General features: G+C 45.5%; 2 protein-coding genes across 9 annotated transcripts in view; both read left to right on the top strand.

Annotated features, from left to right (window-relative positions):
- Nucleotides 1–3,273, top strand: part of LOC106603100 (disks large homolog 4) — a 92,105-nt gene extending 88,832 nt beyond the window's left edge. For all 7 annotated transcript variants that reach the window (XM_014196317.3, XM_014196315.3, XM_014196314.3 and 4 more), the window contains one exon: nucleotides 24–3,273. In XM_014196317.3, the coding sequence (XP_014051792.1) occupies nucleotides 24–130 (107 nt within the window). In that variant the 3' untranslated portion in view covers nucleotides 131–3,273. The remainder of the gene's footprint in view (nucleotides 1–23) is intronic.
- Nucleotides 3,274–7,941: 4,668 nt separating this feature from the next.
- The window catches only part of LOC106603099 (ephrin type-B receptor 4a), a 33,648-nt gene continuing 24,852 nt past the window's right edge, over nucleotides 7,942–16,737 (top strand). For both annotated transcript variants that reach the window (XM_014196312.3, XM_014196310.3), the window contains exon 1: nucleotides 7,942–8,961. In XM_014196312.3, coding sequence (XP_014051787.1) covers nucleotides 8,883–8,961 — 79 coding nt within the window. In that variant the 5' untranslated portion in view covers nucleotides 7,942–8,882. The remainder of the gene's footprint in view (nucleotides 8,962–16,737) is intronic.

The following is a 16,737-nucleotide window of genomic DNA, read 5'->3' as shown; positions in this document are numbered from 1 at the left end:
TCTCTCTCTCTCTCCCTCTCCAGCTGTGGTGGAAGGTGACAGCTTCGAGGAGGTTTACCACAAGGTGAAGACGGTGATCGAGGAGCAGTCGGGGCCTTACATCTGGATCCCCACCCGGGAGAGGCTGTGAGGCTGCCCCATAATCCACCTCCACCCCCCCCCCCCCCCCCCCCAACCACCCTCAGCCAGTCTGCCCTCCAGCCCAACCAGCGCTCAGAGAGACAGAGAGAGACACAGAGAGACACTAAGGCAGACACACACACACACACACACACACACACACACACACAAACAAACACAAACACACACAGGGGGACACGTGAAGATAGAGACACATAATCACACAGAGAGAGAGACACAGAGTAATACTAAAAGACAGACACAGGTATAGAAACCCAGAGAAACAGGTAAGGACAGTATTTAATCAGTATTCATATATAATCCATGTGTGGTGAGTACTGAGCGAGACAGAGAGGTGACCAAGTTGGGCGTGGCAAGGCAGGGCGGTGGGCGTCCCCAGGATAAGCACAGGGTAACGGATCGCCATCTCCCCCTCTCCGTCTCCCTCAGTCTCATTGGCTGCCTATGACATCCCCACTGACAAACAGGCGGGCAAAACCATCAGCGGCCCCTCCGATCCCTCCTTTTTTTATATCCCTTTGCCTCCTCTCCTCCTCCTGTCAACTCTCTCTCTCCATTCAGGACATGAAACGGAGAGAGAGAGAGAGAGAGAGAGAGAGAGAAGGAGTGCATAGACTATGGAGGGACACACAGATCATATTGAGTCCCTCTGACCCGGAGGAGGCTCTATTCTAGTGAAAAGGCTTTGCTCCGTGTATGAACAACTAGGAACATCATCCCACTAACCAAGACTGGCATTCGCTCAATCACCCATGAATAGCATTTGCGAGGGCATTTTTCAAAAGCAGCTCAAATATAAACTCAAATTCTGAATTTGTGCATGCGTCCTCAAAGACAACAGATATGGGAGTTGAGGAAAATGGTGGATAATAAGAAGAAAGGATGTAGAAGAAGAAGAGGAGAAACCCGTTTCCCCCTCCATGTTGATGGGCGGGGAGTTTCTAGCATGTCTCAGCAGAGAGAGGAGCAGAGCGGTACAGATGGAGAAAGAGGGGCTAACTCACTGTGTGCATAGACAATGGAAGACCTCGTGTATAACCTCTGGGTCTCTTCTGTAAGGCACACACAGTCAGCCGTACAGCAGGGCCATTCTAAATCCACCCGGCTCTTCTCCAGAAGCACTGGGCGGTCTGCCCTGTTTGTAACGACCAGGCAGATTCCATGCTGAATGTTCTCTTAAGGCACAACAGCAGAGTCCTTAGCTTCAGCGCTTTAGTGTTAAGAGCACCACAGCCAATTCTCTGATCACTCTTCCAAATAGACCCTCAACAACCCACACACAGTGTTCTCACTGGCCTGTGTGTGTGTGTGTGTGTGTGTGTATGTATGTGTGTGTGTGTGTGTGTGCGTGTGTGTGAGTGTGAGTGTGTGTGTGGACTGTGTGAGGATTAAATCTCTCTTCCTCTCTACCACTCTTTCTCTGCCTCTTTCTTTCACTCTCTCTTTCTTTCCTCACAAATTAAGGCTACGTATATATAACACGTTTAACAGACAAAAAGGCCTATACAAATATATATTTTTAATGGCGATTTATAACAGGAGTTAGAGCCTGTAAAATGTAATATCTCTTCAACAATATTCTATTGCTTTGTTTGGGTAAACTTTCTCTTGTGTTTGGGGATTTGTTTTGGTCCTTGACCATCGATTTGCCCTGCCACAACACACAGTCCTGACACACAAACACACAAAGAAACACATAATAACTGAGGTATAACTGAGATATAACTGAGAAATAACTGAGGTATAACTGAGGTATAACTGAGGTATATCTGAGATATGACTGAGCTATAACAGAGCTATAACAGATATATCTGAGATATAACTGATATAACTGAGCTATAACTGAGCTATAACTGAGCTATGACTGAGCTATAACAGAGCTATAACAGATATATCTGAGATATAACAGGTATAACTGAGCTATAACTGAGCTATAACTGAGCTATGACTGAGCTATAACAGAGCTATAACAGATATATCTGAGATATAACAGGTATAACTGAGCTATAACTGAGCTATAACTGAGCTATAACTGATATAACTGAGCTATAACTGAGCTATGACTGAGCTATATCTGAGCTATAACTGAGCTATGACTGAGCTATGACTGAGCTATAACTGAGCTATAACTGAGCTATAACTGAGCTATATCTGAGATACAACTGAGATATAACTGAGCTATAACTGAGCCTCAGTGCAGCATGTGTATTATCTTCTCCAGTTACACATCTCACTTCCTGTGGCTAGAGTGTTTTGAGTTGAGGTACAGTAGCTATATAATACACTAGTCCAATCTTATGGATGGGGTAAGGTGGTGTGTGTGTGTGTGTGTGTGTGTGTGTGTGTATGCGTGTGCATGTGTATGTGGGCGGTTGTGCATGTGAATGGGTGGGTATGCAAATGTGTGTGCTTGCGTGTGTGAGTTCCAGGCTCATGAGATTTGGTGCAATAGTGTAATGATGATATGCAATGAGACTGGGTTTGGGTGTCTTCGAAGATATATAATAATACGTTATAGGTATGATATATAAGTATAATAATATGTTTGCACTGACAGCATTAATACAGGTTTTAATAGGGGGAGTGAGAATAAGACAAAATAAAATATGGATTCCAGGGGTTTACAGACACTCGTTTGTATTTTTAACCATTTGTTTAGAACTTTTGATTTGACGTTTAAAGAGTGAAGTTACTGGTGGAAGTGACCGTTCATATTTATTGTTCTTTTATTTCGGCTCACTTGCTTTTCCCAGTGAGAGATGGAAAGTAGTAATGTTTTGGATTGATTATTTATTATTAAGTGCTCTCACTGTTTCAGTTTTATTCACTTAGAAGTCTGTATATTCTAATTTGTATCATTTTTTTTTTTTTTTTACTTAAAGAAATCTCAGTTTTTGGGGACTGGCCAGAACTGTTGTAAATACAGAGATGTGTGGGGTGTGGGACGCTCTTGCAATGCATACTGCTCATTGGACATTAGAGAAACCATCAGTCTCAGCACTGGGACCTGAGCCCACAGCCCTACTACCCCCTCTAATACACAGGAACACATCACTTTGAGTGGGTCTCACACACACACACACACACACACACACACACACACACACACACACACACACACACACACACACACACACAAGGCTAAGATATCAGCACTTCTTATTCTCTCTCTCTCTCACACACACACACACACACACACACACACACACAAACATACACAAGCACACACATTCTACATGAATGGAATAATAGTATGTTATTAATTTCTTTATTTGAAAAATCAAATGTATTTCTTATTCTCTGTCTCAGACATCCATATCATAGTGTGATACTCCTAAACAAAATATATATACATTTTTACTGAATAGACTGATGATAAAATTACATCGAAGTCAACTGATGCAGAACATATGTTTAAAATGATTTATCTTGCAAAAGATATTTAACAATGACAATATCAAGCAAACTAATATGTTTCATTTAAGTGAATCGCTTGTTGTAAATTAGCTATAAAGACAAGACAATTAATTAAAATAAGCTTTCTGGAAGAAAAAAATTGTGTCATGGCACCATTTTGTTTTTGCAGAGACTGTTTCATGTTGTGTTTTGGGAACAAGCCAGGAACTAACCATGCAGGTAAGGTTGGTCCTCAGCCTGGGAAGAGGAAAATGACCAGAACATTTTGTCCTTTAGGGGGCGCTCATGTTCCATTTCTGTAGAGTACTTCTCCGCAGTCTCTAGTTTCACCTACTGCAATCTTTTATTTTGGCTCTCCTTCCTTTTGTTGTGGTGTGTTTTTGTGTGCTTCTTGTTTTCCCAAATGTATTGTTTTTTGTTTTGCTCTTTCATTTTTTTCTGTCTCTCCATGTTCTCCACACCCCCCCCCCTTCTCTCTCTCTCTCCCTCCCTCTCTCCTCACTCTGCTGACACCTAGGGGACCACCCTTTTCCCTTTAGGAAATCACACAACAAAGATGCTTCCTCTGTGAGCCTGAGATTTAGAGGTGTGTGTGTGTGTGTGTGTGTGTGTGTGTGTGTGTGTGTGTGTGTGTGTGTGTGTGTGTGTGTGTGTGTGTGTGTGTGTGTGTGTGTGTGTGCTCAGTGAAGACAGAACGCATGGCACTGGGCACTGCATTGTGTGAGAGGATGAGGTGAGCCCCCCCCCCCCCGCTTACAATGTCAAGCACTTTGAGCATTGGAAAATCACTATATAACCAGTCCCGCTTACAATGTCAAGCACTTTGAGCATTGGAAAATCACTATATAACCAGTCCCGCTTACAATGTCAAGCACTTTGAGCATTGGAAAATCACTATATAACCAGTCCATTAGGTGTGTGTGTGTGTGTGTTGCCTGTGTAGCTGCGGGTGTGCACTTGGTGTGACTAATAGGGCATGAGAAGAGAGGATCACGCCATATTGGCTCCCCCAGTGTGACTAGGATCAGTCTGAGAGGCCAGTTACCATAGGCATATCTAACCCCCGACCGATCTGACAATTTGATATGCAGGGGACACTTCACCAAACCAGTAATGGGTACCTGTTCCTACAGTATTTTACTTTCACTCTCGGTGGTGAATTCTAGCTATTCAGCTTCTTCCTTTGTATGTGTGTGCTGCCTGGCAGGATCCTTCATTTGCGCTCTGTGCTGATGTTCCACCTTACACTCACGGTGTGTACAGTCTTTGTGTCATCCACATATTTTTCACCGTGGCTCAGCACTTCAGGTCACAAGTATTCCATTACCGTTTCATTCATGAGCACATTATCTCGTCAGAACTGGGTCAGCTCTAGGGTTAGCTGTTAGCCCAATGAGATTTGAAATCCCAGTACTACAGGCATATGTCTCTGTTGAATGGATTACATGAGACTGTAAAACAACACCATTATCGTCATCCTTTAACAGTAATACCTGGGTTATCTCCCTGTAAGTAACCGGGTGTATGGCCAGGGTGTCACTGAACTAGGGATACAGGCATGAGGTGTGGGATTATGGAGCCGATTTGAAAGAGTGCCGGTGTTAGGATTGGGGTGGGCTGTTTTTACGATGTGAGGGGCTGAAGGTAGGGAGGGGTTGAAGTGAAGGGAGGGGTGGGTGTACTGTATGTTGGGATGGAATGGGACAGCACCTGCTATGGCAGCAGTCTGCTTCTGTTCCATTGGCTTATGGCTGTGCTGCTTAAGGTCTCCCTGCCAGCTAAACATGAGAACATGCCCATGAGCCATGAAAGCAGTTCTTTCACAGCTCTCTCCCCTCCCTCTCTCTCTCACACACACACACACACACTCTTTCTCTCTTTCCCTCATGCCCGTCTCCCATCCTCTCCCTCACTCTCACTTCCTGTGTCTCCTGTGTCCTTATCCTCTCCTCTCTCATCCCCAACCCCCCCCCCCCCCTTTCCCCCTCCCTGCCTCTCTCTTTTGCATAATGAATTATTTTGTGTCTGCGTTATTATTTAAATCCTGCATTCCACAGCACAACTTAGCACCCCCCGCGCCTTTCTACCCTCCACGGTTACCATGGCAACCCCCCTACTTTCATGTTATTTCCATTTCGATATCCCAATTAAAGATGGGTGACGTGAAGTGATCACGGCGGGAGGAGAGGGGCTGAGGAAGACTGCAGCTGAGCGCCTTTGGGGGTAATCGCGGTGACTGTGCAGTTATAAATCAGTCATCGGTATTATGGATGGGAAGGCTAAATGTTGTGTTGCGTATCAGAAGCAGAGATCAGCCGTCGGTGATTGCTAACTCACACCTGCTCCACTGTCTGGGGGATAGAGGGTGGACGGGTTTTGGTCCGAGCTGTAACAGTAGCATCAGATGTCCTGAGGCCATGGCAGAACAGTAGCCTGCTCATAGCCCCCCTCCCCCCTCCCCCATTTACACACACTGACGCTGAACCGCAGCCGTCTTCACACCTCTGTGGCACTGTGTGAGTCTCAGCCCTTCACGCTGTGTGTTTCTTTCATTCGTTATTTCTGGTTCCCTCTGTTCTCACCTCCACCGTGTCTCTGTCTCAGCCCAGAGAGGGAAGCCCCAGAAGTCTCGCCCAACACCCTCAGAGCTGTTAGCATATGTGTAAGGGAACATGGGGTTTATGGCCCGCTGTGGACGCGTCTCTGAGAAACTTGCTGATCCAGCCTTATTCCCACCAACGTCTGCCTTTCATTCACATTGACAGAGTGAAAGACAGTGTTGTATACTGCTGATGTAGTATTGTGTAGAGTATGAATGGATCTTGTCCAGGAGTGTGTGTATGTGTGTGTGTGTGTGTGTGTGTGTGTGTGTGTGTGTGTGTGTGTGTGTGTGTGTGTGTTAGACCTGACCCCATTTAACCTTCATCTGACCCAGTTACCCATGGACCAGACTTTTTTGGGGCCACCTTGGACTCAAAAACACAACCAAATATGCTTCTCACTGCAACACACAGCTGCCTACACCACCTGCACTATGGGTGTACAGGTATGGTTTTGGTATTGGTTGTGTGTTTTCTATGCATACTGCTCATATTCTGTATCTGTGGCATATAAATGTCGGTCAAAGTGATATTTTCGTGCAAATAGCTCAATTCAACACCATTGATTATAATGCCCTAATTATTATAAGCTGATTATCACATTCAGCAATGTAGGTTACATTAATTTATGTTACAGCAGTTTCTGTGTAGGACAAGGAGTTTTACGTCGCCTAATATCTCGAGTGGAAATGCTTACGTGATGTTTTTTTATTTATTTTTAGTTAACCTTTATTTAACCAGGCAAGTCAGTTAAGAACAAATTCGTATTTACAATGACGGCCTACCAAAAGGCAAAATGCCTCCTGCGGGGCCTGGGGCTGGGATTAAAAATAAAAAAATATAGGACAAGACGCACATCACGACGAGAGACATCACAACACTACATAAAGAGAGACTTAAGACAACATAGCGTGGCAGCAACACATGAAAACACAGCATGGTGATGTGAGCATAGCATGCGCTAAATGTGGGGTGTGAAAAAGATTTGTAGGCCATTAAGTCACACACCCTAAAGAAATGAATAAAGAATCACGTAGATCTAACACAAGAAATGTCGGTTTTCTGACTTGCGGACTATACCATAATATAGGTATATCATAGAATATCATTATAAAATGCACTGTATATCATAATAAGCATTCTTTTTCATTCTCAAAGCGTTCTTGTTCTCAGCTGAGAGTGACAGTCTTCCACTGCTACTAATTGTTTTCCACCGGTCTTCCAGATAATTTACGTAAGAAAAGGACAAACCGCTCCTTCACTTTCATGAAGTCACTGCCGAGGAAATAACAGGCTAATACACAAAGTGGGCCCCTGAGACCCTGAATTGAGAGTGCATTTATTTGCATGGGAATGACATGAAACCAGACACAAGTCTGCTGGTTTCTTCACCATATAGATGGTAGTAAGTCGCCTACATATATTGTATGCTTGCAGAGCAGACTGGGACGAAACTAAAGACCATAAAAGAGAACATTGTAATATTATCTCCACATCCCAAAAACCTGTAGGCTATTTCAATGCGTGTATCATGAATGAAACACGATACCACTTTTGGTATGAGCAATATCACTCACCAGTATTTAGGCTACAGAAACTCTCAACAACGAAAAGGAAGACACAGCTCTTCCCCATGAAATACAAGATCGCAAAAAAAGATCACAAAAGTGGGGTCGAGTGAATGCATACATTGATTTTCATATTCCTATTTGACTGACAGCTGAAATTGACCTATGATTGGCCGAAAGTGTGTGCGTGAAGGCGGGGCGTATGCAGTCAGTGGAGGTTCGTGCTGTTCGACTGTGATTGTGTGGTGAAACATCCCCAGTGAGACGACTACGAGTGGACGGTGGATAAGTCCATAACTTTTTGGTTTTTGTTTATTTGACCCGAAAGTGATTTATCGCAACAACAAAAAAAAATATTACTTAAACTCTTTAATTTGTCAATCATTCTACATCACTGGAAACGTACAGGCAGTGGCAACGAGACACGCAGTTGTTCCCGACCCATCGACTCGATTTTTTTTTTTAGGAGGATTTTTACCAAAGAATATTCATACAATTATTGTTCTGGTCGTTTGGAAAGAAAATAGGCTACCGAAACGAACAAAACGCAGCAGTAACATTATTTTCGTTCACGTTGAGAATCGAGGGGGGTTTTCAAGTGCTTTAATTGCGGAGTCTAGACATCGAATTGAGAGGACATTTGGGAGAAGCAGAGGGCTCACGGACAAAGAGTGGACCGAATCCATCCCAAGGAGACGATAAGTTTCACATACATGCGTCCCCTTTTTCAATATGACAGAGGGGACATAGGACAACGGTGCTATATAATTGTACAGCCAAGCGATACAATATTCTTTACCACTCTAAAGGAAAGTTTTCTATAATATGAAAGTTCATATTTGATTGACTATGCTAGATTTGTAAAGAAACTGGTGGTTGATTTTATTTTTTTTATCGACTCATTCCATGAGATATTGACTTGCAGCCGTCCGTCAAAGCAAGGTTTTCCTCGAAATGTTGTGACCACATTTTTGCATTACTCATTCCCAGTGAAACTGGTGTTTGAACTGTGGTCCGCGTCAGATGTGGTCAGTGTTGCGGCCAATGGGTACACGGTCCAGCTGACGGTGCCACTACATTCCCAGTTACTCGTTTTTTTTTTTTACCAACACGACCGAAGGAGTTCGTTTATATTACGGATAATTTGTATGCCATTATGAATTTCATATCCAGGCGCATTGCCCCACTTTGGCTGGTCCTGCTGGAATGTGTGCTTCTGTCGACAGCAGAGGAAGGTAGGTTGGATTACCTCCTGTACAATGTTCTCAAATATAACACGGCTGTTTCATGTTCTGTCATCGTGCTTATTATCGACGAAAAATGTGCGGTGGGGTTATTAGGTTGCCTAATAATAGGTTATTGAAAATATGATTAAGGCCCATTTTGCCTTCAGATTGTGGTTACATTGTAACAACAGCACCGTTACGTTGTAACAGCCGGCCGCACATGGCAATGTAACATGCTAGTTGACAATTATCGTGATGGTTAATCAATCATACACTCCTACATTAACTATGTTTACTGTACAGTATGTTGTCTTTGTATAGAGAATCGTCACCCTCCACTATCTAACTATTGCAAGGAGACTTTTCCCGTTAATGAAGATTAACTTGACTGGCCTGCACAAGAGCCTATGCAAGTGTCTGTACATAGCATTTTAAAAACAGCCCAAGACAACATAAATACCTGGATTCATTTAAGATACAAAGGTGATAATGAATTAGCTGTGTGTGTGTGTGTGTGTGTGTGTGTGTGTGTGTGTGTGTGTGTGTGTGTGTGTGTGTGTGTGTGTGTGTGTGTGAATTTAGTGTGTCTTCATGTATGTGTTCTGGAAAGGTGTGGAACAGCACAGAAATGGTCTGTGTGGAAACATACACTACATGGCTAAAAGTATGTGGACACCTGCTCGTCGAACGTCTCCTTCCAAAATCATGGGTATTAATATGGAGTTGGTCCCCCTTTGCTGCTTTAACAACCTCCACACTCTACTAGATGTTGGAACATTGCTGCGGTGACTTGCAGCGATTCAGCCACGAGCATTAGTGAGGTCGGGCTCTGATGTTAAGAGATTAGGCCTGGCTCGAAGCCGGCGGTCCAATTCATCCCAAAGGTGTTCGATGGGGTTGAGGTTAGGGCTCTGTGCAGGCCAGTCAAGTTCTTCCACACCGATCTCAACACACCATTTCTGTATGGACCTCGCTTTGTGCACAGGGGCATTGTCATGCTGAAACTGGAAAAGGCCTTCACCAAACTGTTGACACAAAGTTGGAAGCTCAGAATCGTCTAGAATGTCATTGTATGCTGTAGCGTTAAGATTTCCCTTCACTAAGGGGCCTAGCCTGAACCATGAAAAACAGCCTCAGACCATTATTCCTCCTCCACCAAACTTTACAGTTGGCACTATGCATTCGGGCAGGTAGCGTTCTCCTCGCATCCTCCAAACCCAGATTTGTCAGGAGGACTGTCAGATAGTGAAGCTTGATTCATCACTCCAGAGAAGGTGTTTTCACTGCCCCGGAGTCCAATGGCGACAAGCTTTAAGCCACTCTAGTCGATGCTTGGCATTACGCATGGTGATCTTATGCTTGTGTGCGGCTGCTCGGCCATGGAAACCCATCTCAAGATCCCAACAAACAGTTATTGTGCTGACCTTGCTTCCAGAGGCAGTTTGGAACTCTGTTGTGAGTGTTGCAATCGAGGACAGACGGTTTTTATACGCTTCAGCACTCAGCTTCCCCGTTCTGTGAGCTTGTGTGGCCTACGACTTCGCGGCTGAGCCATGGTTGGTCCTAGATGTTTCCACTTCACAATAACAGCACTTACAGTTGACCGGGGCAGCTCTAGCAGGGCAGAAATTTTACGAACTGACTTGTTGGAAAGGTGGCATCCTATGACAGTGCCACATTGAAAGTCACAAAGCTCTTCAGTAAGGCCGTTCTACTGTCAATTTGTTTTTCTATGGAGATTGCCTTTCTGTGTGCTCGATTTTATTCACCTGTCGACAACGGGAGTGACTGAAATATCCAAATCCACTCTTTTGAAGGGGTGTCCACATACTTTTGGCCACACAGTGTACCAGCCTCTAGACCGCATCCACCCAGACCATTTCTACGGCGTCTCACTACCAATCAATCCCGAACGGCATGGCTCGGATTAGTTCCACATTACATGCTGAAATGAAGACACCTGGTCCCTGCTATCTACAAACAATTAACATGGTGCTGTTTGACAGGCATGGATAGCTCCCGAGCACGCCTATGGCATTACAGGTGATTTGAAGGGATCCGTTGGGTATGCCTACTACAACCTCACTGTAGTTAGCCACAGCAACGCCGAAATCGATTCACAATTGTGTTTTTAGTTGATTAATTGAAGTTAAGCTCTTTTATTTAATTTTTTTTCGGTTTTGCCCTCAGTCAGTGTCTGAACTATTGCGATTCACTCTACGTCCTGGCCTGTAATGCTACTCTGTAGGCCTGCTTCACTTCCATTGAGAAGGTTTTTTGTTGTTGAGGATCTAGGCCTAGAATGTATCGTTTTCATGTCATGAACCCACCTCCAACATCTGTTCGCTAATTCCCTTTTCAACTCCCAACAGATGGAGCAGAAAGAGAAGCAACGCTGGGAGTTAGGCTAATCTATTGAATGTGACCTCTCCCTTATCTTCTGAAACTCCACTTAAACATCTTATTTACTTTTTTTGGGATAATATTCACAGGGCATTTGACGGTTTTTGAAGTGTTACCTCCGTGTGGTGACTGCAGGACTGTGAAGGTATTAAAAAGGGCAATGCTGGTGATGATTAATTTGGCCCAAGTTAAGCTTGGTGTTCGTGGGGGGTAGATTGGATTCTGTCCACAGGGTAAGATCCTCAAAAGTGCCCCAAACCCTCTGAGATTAGACAGTGTGTGTGTGTGTGTGTGTGTGTGTGTGTGTGTGTGTGTGTGTGTGTGTGTGTGTGTGTGTGTGTGTGTGTGTGTGTGTGTGTGTGTGTGTGTGCGCGTGCGTGTGCGCGTGAATGATTAAACAAAGGCTAATCCCTGTGCATATTGTATATTAGATATTTAGTGGTCTTTGTCGGGAAGAGTTTGAAGAAGGAATACACTTGTGAGCCGGTGAGCCTTCACAATCAGCCTCCAAGATGAACTAGCACCCCAACAGACACCACTCTGAAGGCCCATCCTCTCTCTGTTGCGTTCTCATTTCCTCCACCTACGCTTCTTTCTCTCTCTCTCTCTCTCTCTCTCTCCATCGCTCTCTCTCTCTCCCTCGCTCTTTCTCATACTTTGAATAGAGTGCCGCGATGAGTGACATTCTGCTTCACAACCCGTAAACCCAATGTCTAAAACCAGCAAACGCTAAAATATTGTTTTTATTCCGAATGCAAGAGGCCCTAGGTGAAAGAGTTAGGCCCCCCCCCCCCTTTTTATTTTGTTACTCTTTCCGTTGACTCTCTCTCTCTGCTGTGTGAGCGAGGCAGTGCAGTCTGGACTTACCACTGTCTGCCCCGCCGCGGAAATGCGGATTTCTTCCCCCTGAAATCCTATTAAATGGAACTGATTTTTATAAGAGAGGGATTTGCATTTAAAGCAATCCTCCCCCCTTACTGACACCCTCAGCCCATCATCCTCTGTGGCTTAATCCCACGATTAGCCCCTTGAAGAGTTAAACAGGCATCCGAGTCGTGCAGCTGTAATGTACAGGCCAGTTTCCCTCTACTCTTCAGCAGCACTCTTTCTCTCTCTCTCTCTCTCTCTTTCTCTCGTGGCCTGATGAAGTTGCCTCGCTGGCTGGGCTCGGCCTAGACAGATGGGTTCCTGAGTGGGTCTGGGCTGGCTTATCAAGACTACTTTAGTCACAAATGAGATGCGATGCATATGGAAATATGACAGGTGGATGGTAGTCCGGGTTGATGAGGGGATAGAAAAAGCCCCGCAGTCCACCACCACCAGCCCCCCAGTCCACCACCACCAGCCCCCCAGTCCACCACCACCAGCCCCCAGTCCACCACCACCAGCCCCCCAACCCATGCATCAACGTCAGTGGCACGCTGACAGGCAGGCAAGAAGCGGGGCAGGTGACCCACGTCCTCTCCTCTGCACCTCCACCCACACACCACTCACTGTGAGAGGGGACACAATGGGGACGACTAGAGAGAGGACAGGGAATGAGGTCACAGCCTTTTTCAAATAAGACAGGGACCAAGAACGACACTTATGGAGAGAGTCATTTCTGCCAGTGGGTGAGAGGGGGAGAGACTGCTATCAAGTCAAGTAGAAATGAGAAAGGGCCGACGAGAAAGTGAGAGGGTGTGTGTCTGTGTTGAGCGTGTGTCGTAGGTGACAATCAGAAGCACCTGGCTGTGAGACAGAGGGACTTCCCATGCCTGTGCGCTCGCTGTGATTCCCCCGAGCCCCAGAATATCTGTCCTATATACAGTAACGACACTGAGGCTCAGCAGGCAGCGGGCTTCCAGTCCCACCACACAGCTACTCAGACAAGAGAGAGAGAGAGAGAGAGAGAGAGAGAGAGAGAGACAGAGAGAGAGAGAGAGAGACAGAGAGAGAGAGAGAGAGAGAGAGAGAGAGAGAGAGAGAGAGAGAGAGAGAGAGAGAGAGAGAGAGAGAGAGAGAGAGCAGACGAGAGAGAGAGAGAGAGAGAGAGAGAGAGAGAGAGAGAGAGAGAGAGAGAGAGAGAGAGAGAGAGAGAGAGAGAGAGAGAGAGCGAGAGAGAGAGAGAGAGAGAGAGAGAGAGAGAGAGAGAGAGAGAGAGAGAGAGAGAGAGAGAGAGAGAGAGAGAGAGAGAGAGAGAGAGAGAGAGAGAGAGAGAGAGAGAGAGAGAGAGAGAGAGAGAGAGAGAGAGAGAGAGAGAGAGAGAGAGAGAGAGAGAGAGAGAGAGAGAGAGTACACGACGTGTTCACACTGGTTTCACCATTTCATCCATCATCATGCGAGATATCTCCGTCTCGTTTCCCTCTTTGGAACCTACCAAAATCTGTTCCAAAGCCTGTACCCCCTCAATGTGTCTGGCTTTCCTTGGCTGCTGAAAGGGAGAAAGAGGGGGGATGAGTCAGAATGAAAGAGAAGACCCATGCAGGGCGAGTATTCTCTTGTATCTGGGCTTGGACGTGCCGATCTTTGGATGGTTGATGTAGCCTAAGTCTGTGCTGCCATTCAGAGTGACTGTCTTCCAGCTTCAAGCTGTTCACCTCCCACTGCGGATTAGTCACTGAGAGCCTGTGTGTGTTTGCGCGTGTGTGTGGTGTGTCTGCATGTTTCATGTCACAAGGACCATAGACAGTTGGAAGTAGTCTGTAATGTTATTCTGTAACCAATGGGGACCCCAAAAGCTTGATGTGTTAAAGAAGGCAGATATTGGAGAGAGCCCCGACACTAAATGTTGGTCGTATTATGTTCCGCAGTCGATGTGTGTACTTATTTTCCGTCAGAGCATATTCGAGTGCGTCTGCAGAAGTGTGTGTGTGTGTGTGTGTGTGTGTGTGTGTGTGTGTGTGTGTGTGTGTGTGTGTGTGAGAGAGTTGACCTTTTGTTTGGTATTTTTCCCAGTGTTCAGTGGGAGGGAGACTCTCTCAGTGTGACTGACATGGAGATGCATGCAAACACATTTTTTTTCGTCCAGAGATAATTATAAGGCAGCGAATTGAGTCGTGGGGATGGGGAGAGAGTAGTGGGCGGAACGGCGGAAGATTGAACGGCAGAATTACAAAGACAAAAAGAACCACGAAAAGCAAACCGACGGTAAACATGCTAAAAGTGCACGGAGGTTATACAGAATTTGAAAACGGACCTGTATCAGAGCCAAAGTGTGTGCTTCCTTCAACCCATGAGGAGAGTTCGCGAACTATCTTTATAATCTCTTTGCAAATTCTTCTGAACGTACAGAGTCATCGCCCTCACGCCTGTTACCGCTGAGTCCCTATCAGTTATTAAACAGAAACCATTACAAACAAACACAACTCCTTTTAATTGGAGGTTGACTCTATCCTAAACCCTTTGTTCTAAACACACCGTTGTTTCCCCCTCAGTAATCGGCGAGGTTACTCCATCTTGTAGCGAGCTGTTCCACGGTGGTTCTCTCTAAGGGATGGAGGTGAGGACTCGAGAGTTCTTTTTGTTCCACTCCAGCTCTACTTAATTAGGCTTTTATGGAGATTAATCTCACAAATAGCTCAGTGTCTTTTGTTAGCCAGGGGAGGAAGATGTGGGAAGTCACCTGGACTCTTTCAGATCACCCCTTTTGGTGTGAGATTAGCTAAAGGACTCAAAATCAAACCAGCGAGAGACAAACCCAGAACATTACGACTGCTGAACAATCTCCGTAAATTAGCTAGCTGAAACGTGACAGAAATGTTGTGGTAATATTTCCCTACGTTCTGGAGACAACTACCGCAGTCTGTCGTGTGGAAATGCTGCTGTCTCTACTTCTCTATCTTCTGCTGTGGCACGGGAATTTCAGCCACCGTATTTTACCCCAAAATTCAGAGGATTGAGTCAATTGGAGCCTGCACATTTCGGAGCCAAAATGAATACCAGACTCGGAGGGTAGGTTTAAGACACTTAATCCCCACTGCTATGGTCAGCCATTTTGGTTCCCAGCTAGCTGTGTTATTTAACTCTGGCTGCATACCCACACAGAAAAGTGACCCTGTCCAGTTCTAATAGCCAGTAGCCTGCTCCCAACAGTCACTGGATCAGGTTGTGGCTTGGGAGGGAAGGAGAGCACAGGGACCCTAGCATCTACCTGCCTGGACCAGCCTGTTTGGCATGCATCCCTGAAGAGGAGTACATCCAACTAGGAGTCCAACATTAACACCCTCATTCTCACTTTCTTTCCTCACTCCGTTCTCTCTCTCTCTCTCTCTCTCTCTCTCTCTCTCTCTCTCTCTCTCTCTCTCTCTCTCTATATATATATATATATATATATTTACAGTATATACACTGTGTGTACAAAACATTAGGCACACCTTCCTAATATTGAGTTACACTCCCTTTTCCCCTCAGAACAGCCTCAATTTGTCGGGGTATGGACAATGTGTCAAAAGCGTTCAACAGGGATGCTGGCCCATGTTGACTCCAATGCTTCCCACAGTTGTGTCCTTTGGGTGGTGGACCACTCTTGATAGACACGGGAAACTATTGAGTGTGAAAAACCCAGCAGCGTTGCAGTTCTTGACACAGTCAAACCGGTGTACCTGGCACCTACTACCATACCCGGTTAAAGGCACTTAAATCTTTCGTCTTGTCCGTTCACCCTCTGAATGGCACACACACACAATCCATGTCTCAATTGTCTCAAGGCTTAAAAATCCTTCTTTAACCTGTCTCCCCTTCATCTACACTGATTGAAGAGGTTTAACAGATGACATCAATAAGGGATCATAGCTTTAACCTGGATTCACCTGGTCAGTTTGTCATGGAAAAGGTGTTCCTAATGTTTTGTTCGCTCAGTGACATAGATGTACCTCTCAAACACACACAGGCTTCATGTAAACACACACAGGTCCATGCGCTATCACAACGGGGCCCTTATTGTAAAGAGCAGAGAGTGAAGTGTATTGTTTCCTCAGAGGGCCTCTCGCTCCAGTAGGTCTGCTGAATGCAGTGTGAGGATGTCAGTGGCCAGTCCATCACTCCTCAGCTCCCTCCAGATCAGGAGAGGAGCAGGAAGCAGGGAGGAGGGGAGTGGGATTAGAGGAGAGGGGGAGACCTAATCTCACAGGCTCAACTCCACGTCAAACACACAAACACACACACTCTAAGAACTGCCGGTCTGCACAAACACACACACACACACACTCATGCTCACATGCACATGAATAGTGGAAGGCGTTGTCTTAGTGGCAAAATGCCCTGATAAGCTTCCACTAGTCTCTTTTCTTCTCTCCCTTTCTCCCTTCATCTGTTTCTGTCTCTCTCTCCCTCCCAGCTGTCCCATAACTGCTTAACCCAGGTCAGCCCTGTCCAACACTCTCCCGCCCACCTTCTCCCCAC

This window comes from Salmo salar, chromosome 04, assembly GCF_965601325.2.
Source record: "Salmo salar chromosome 04, fSalSal1, whole genome shotgun sequence".
In the NCBI taxonomy this organism is placed as follows: domain Eukaryota; kingdom Metazoa; phylum Chordata; class Actinopteri; order Salmoniformes; family Salmonidae; genus Salmo; species Salmo salar.
Note: the sequence above shows the minus strand (reverse complement) of the source record. Positions and strands in the feature narration are given on the sequence as shown.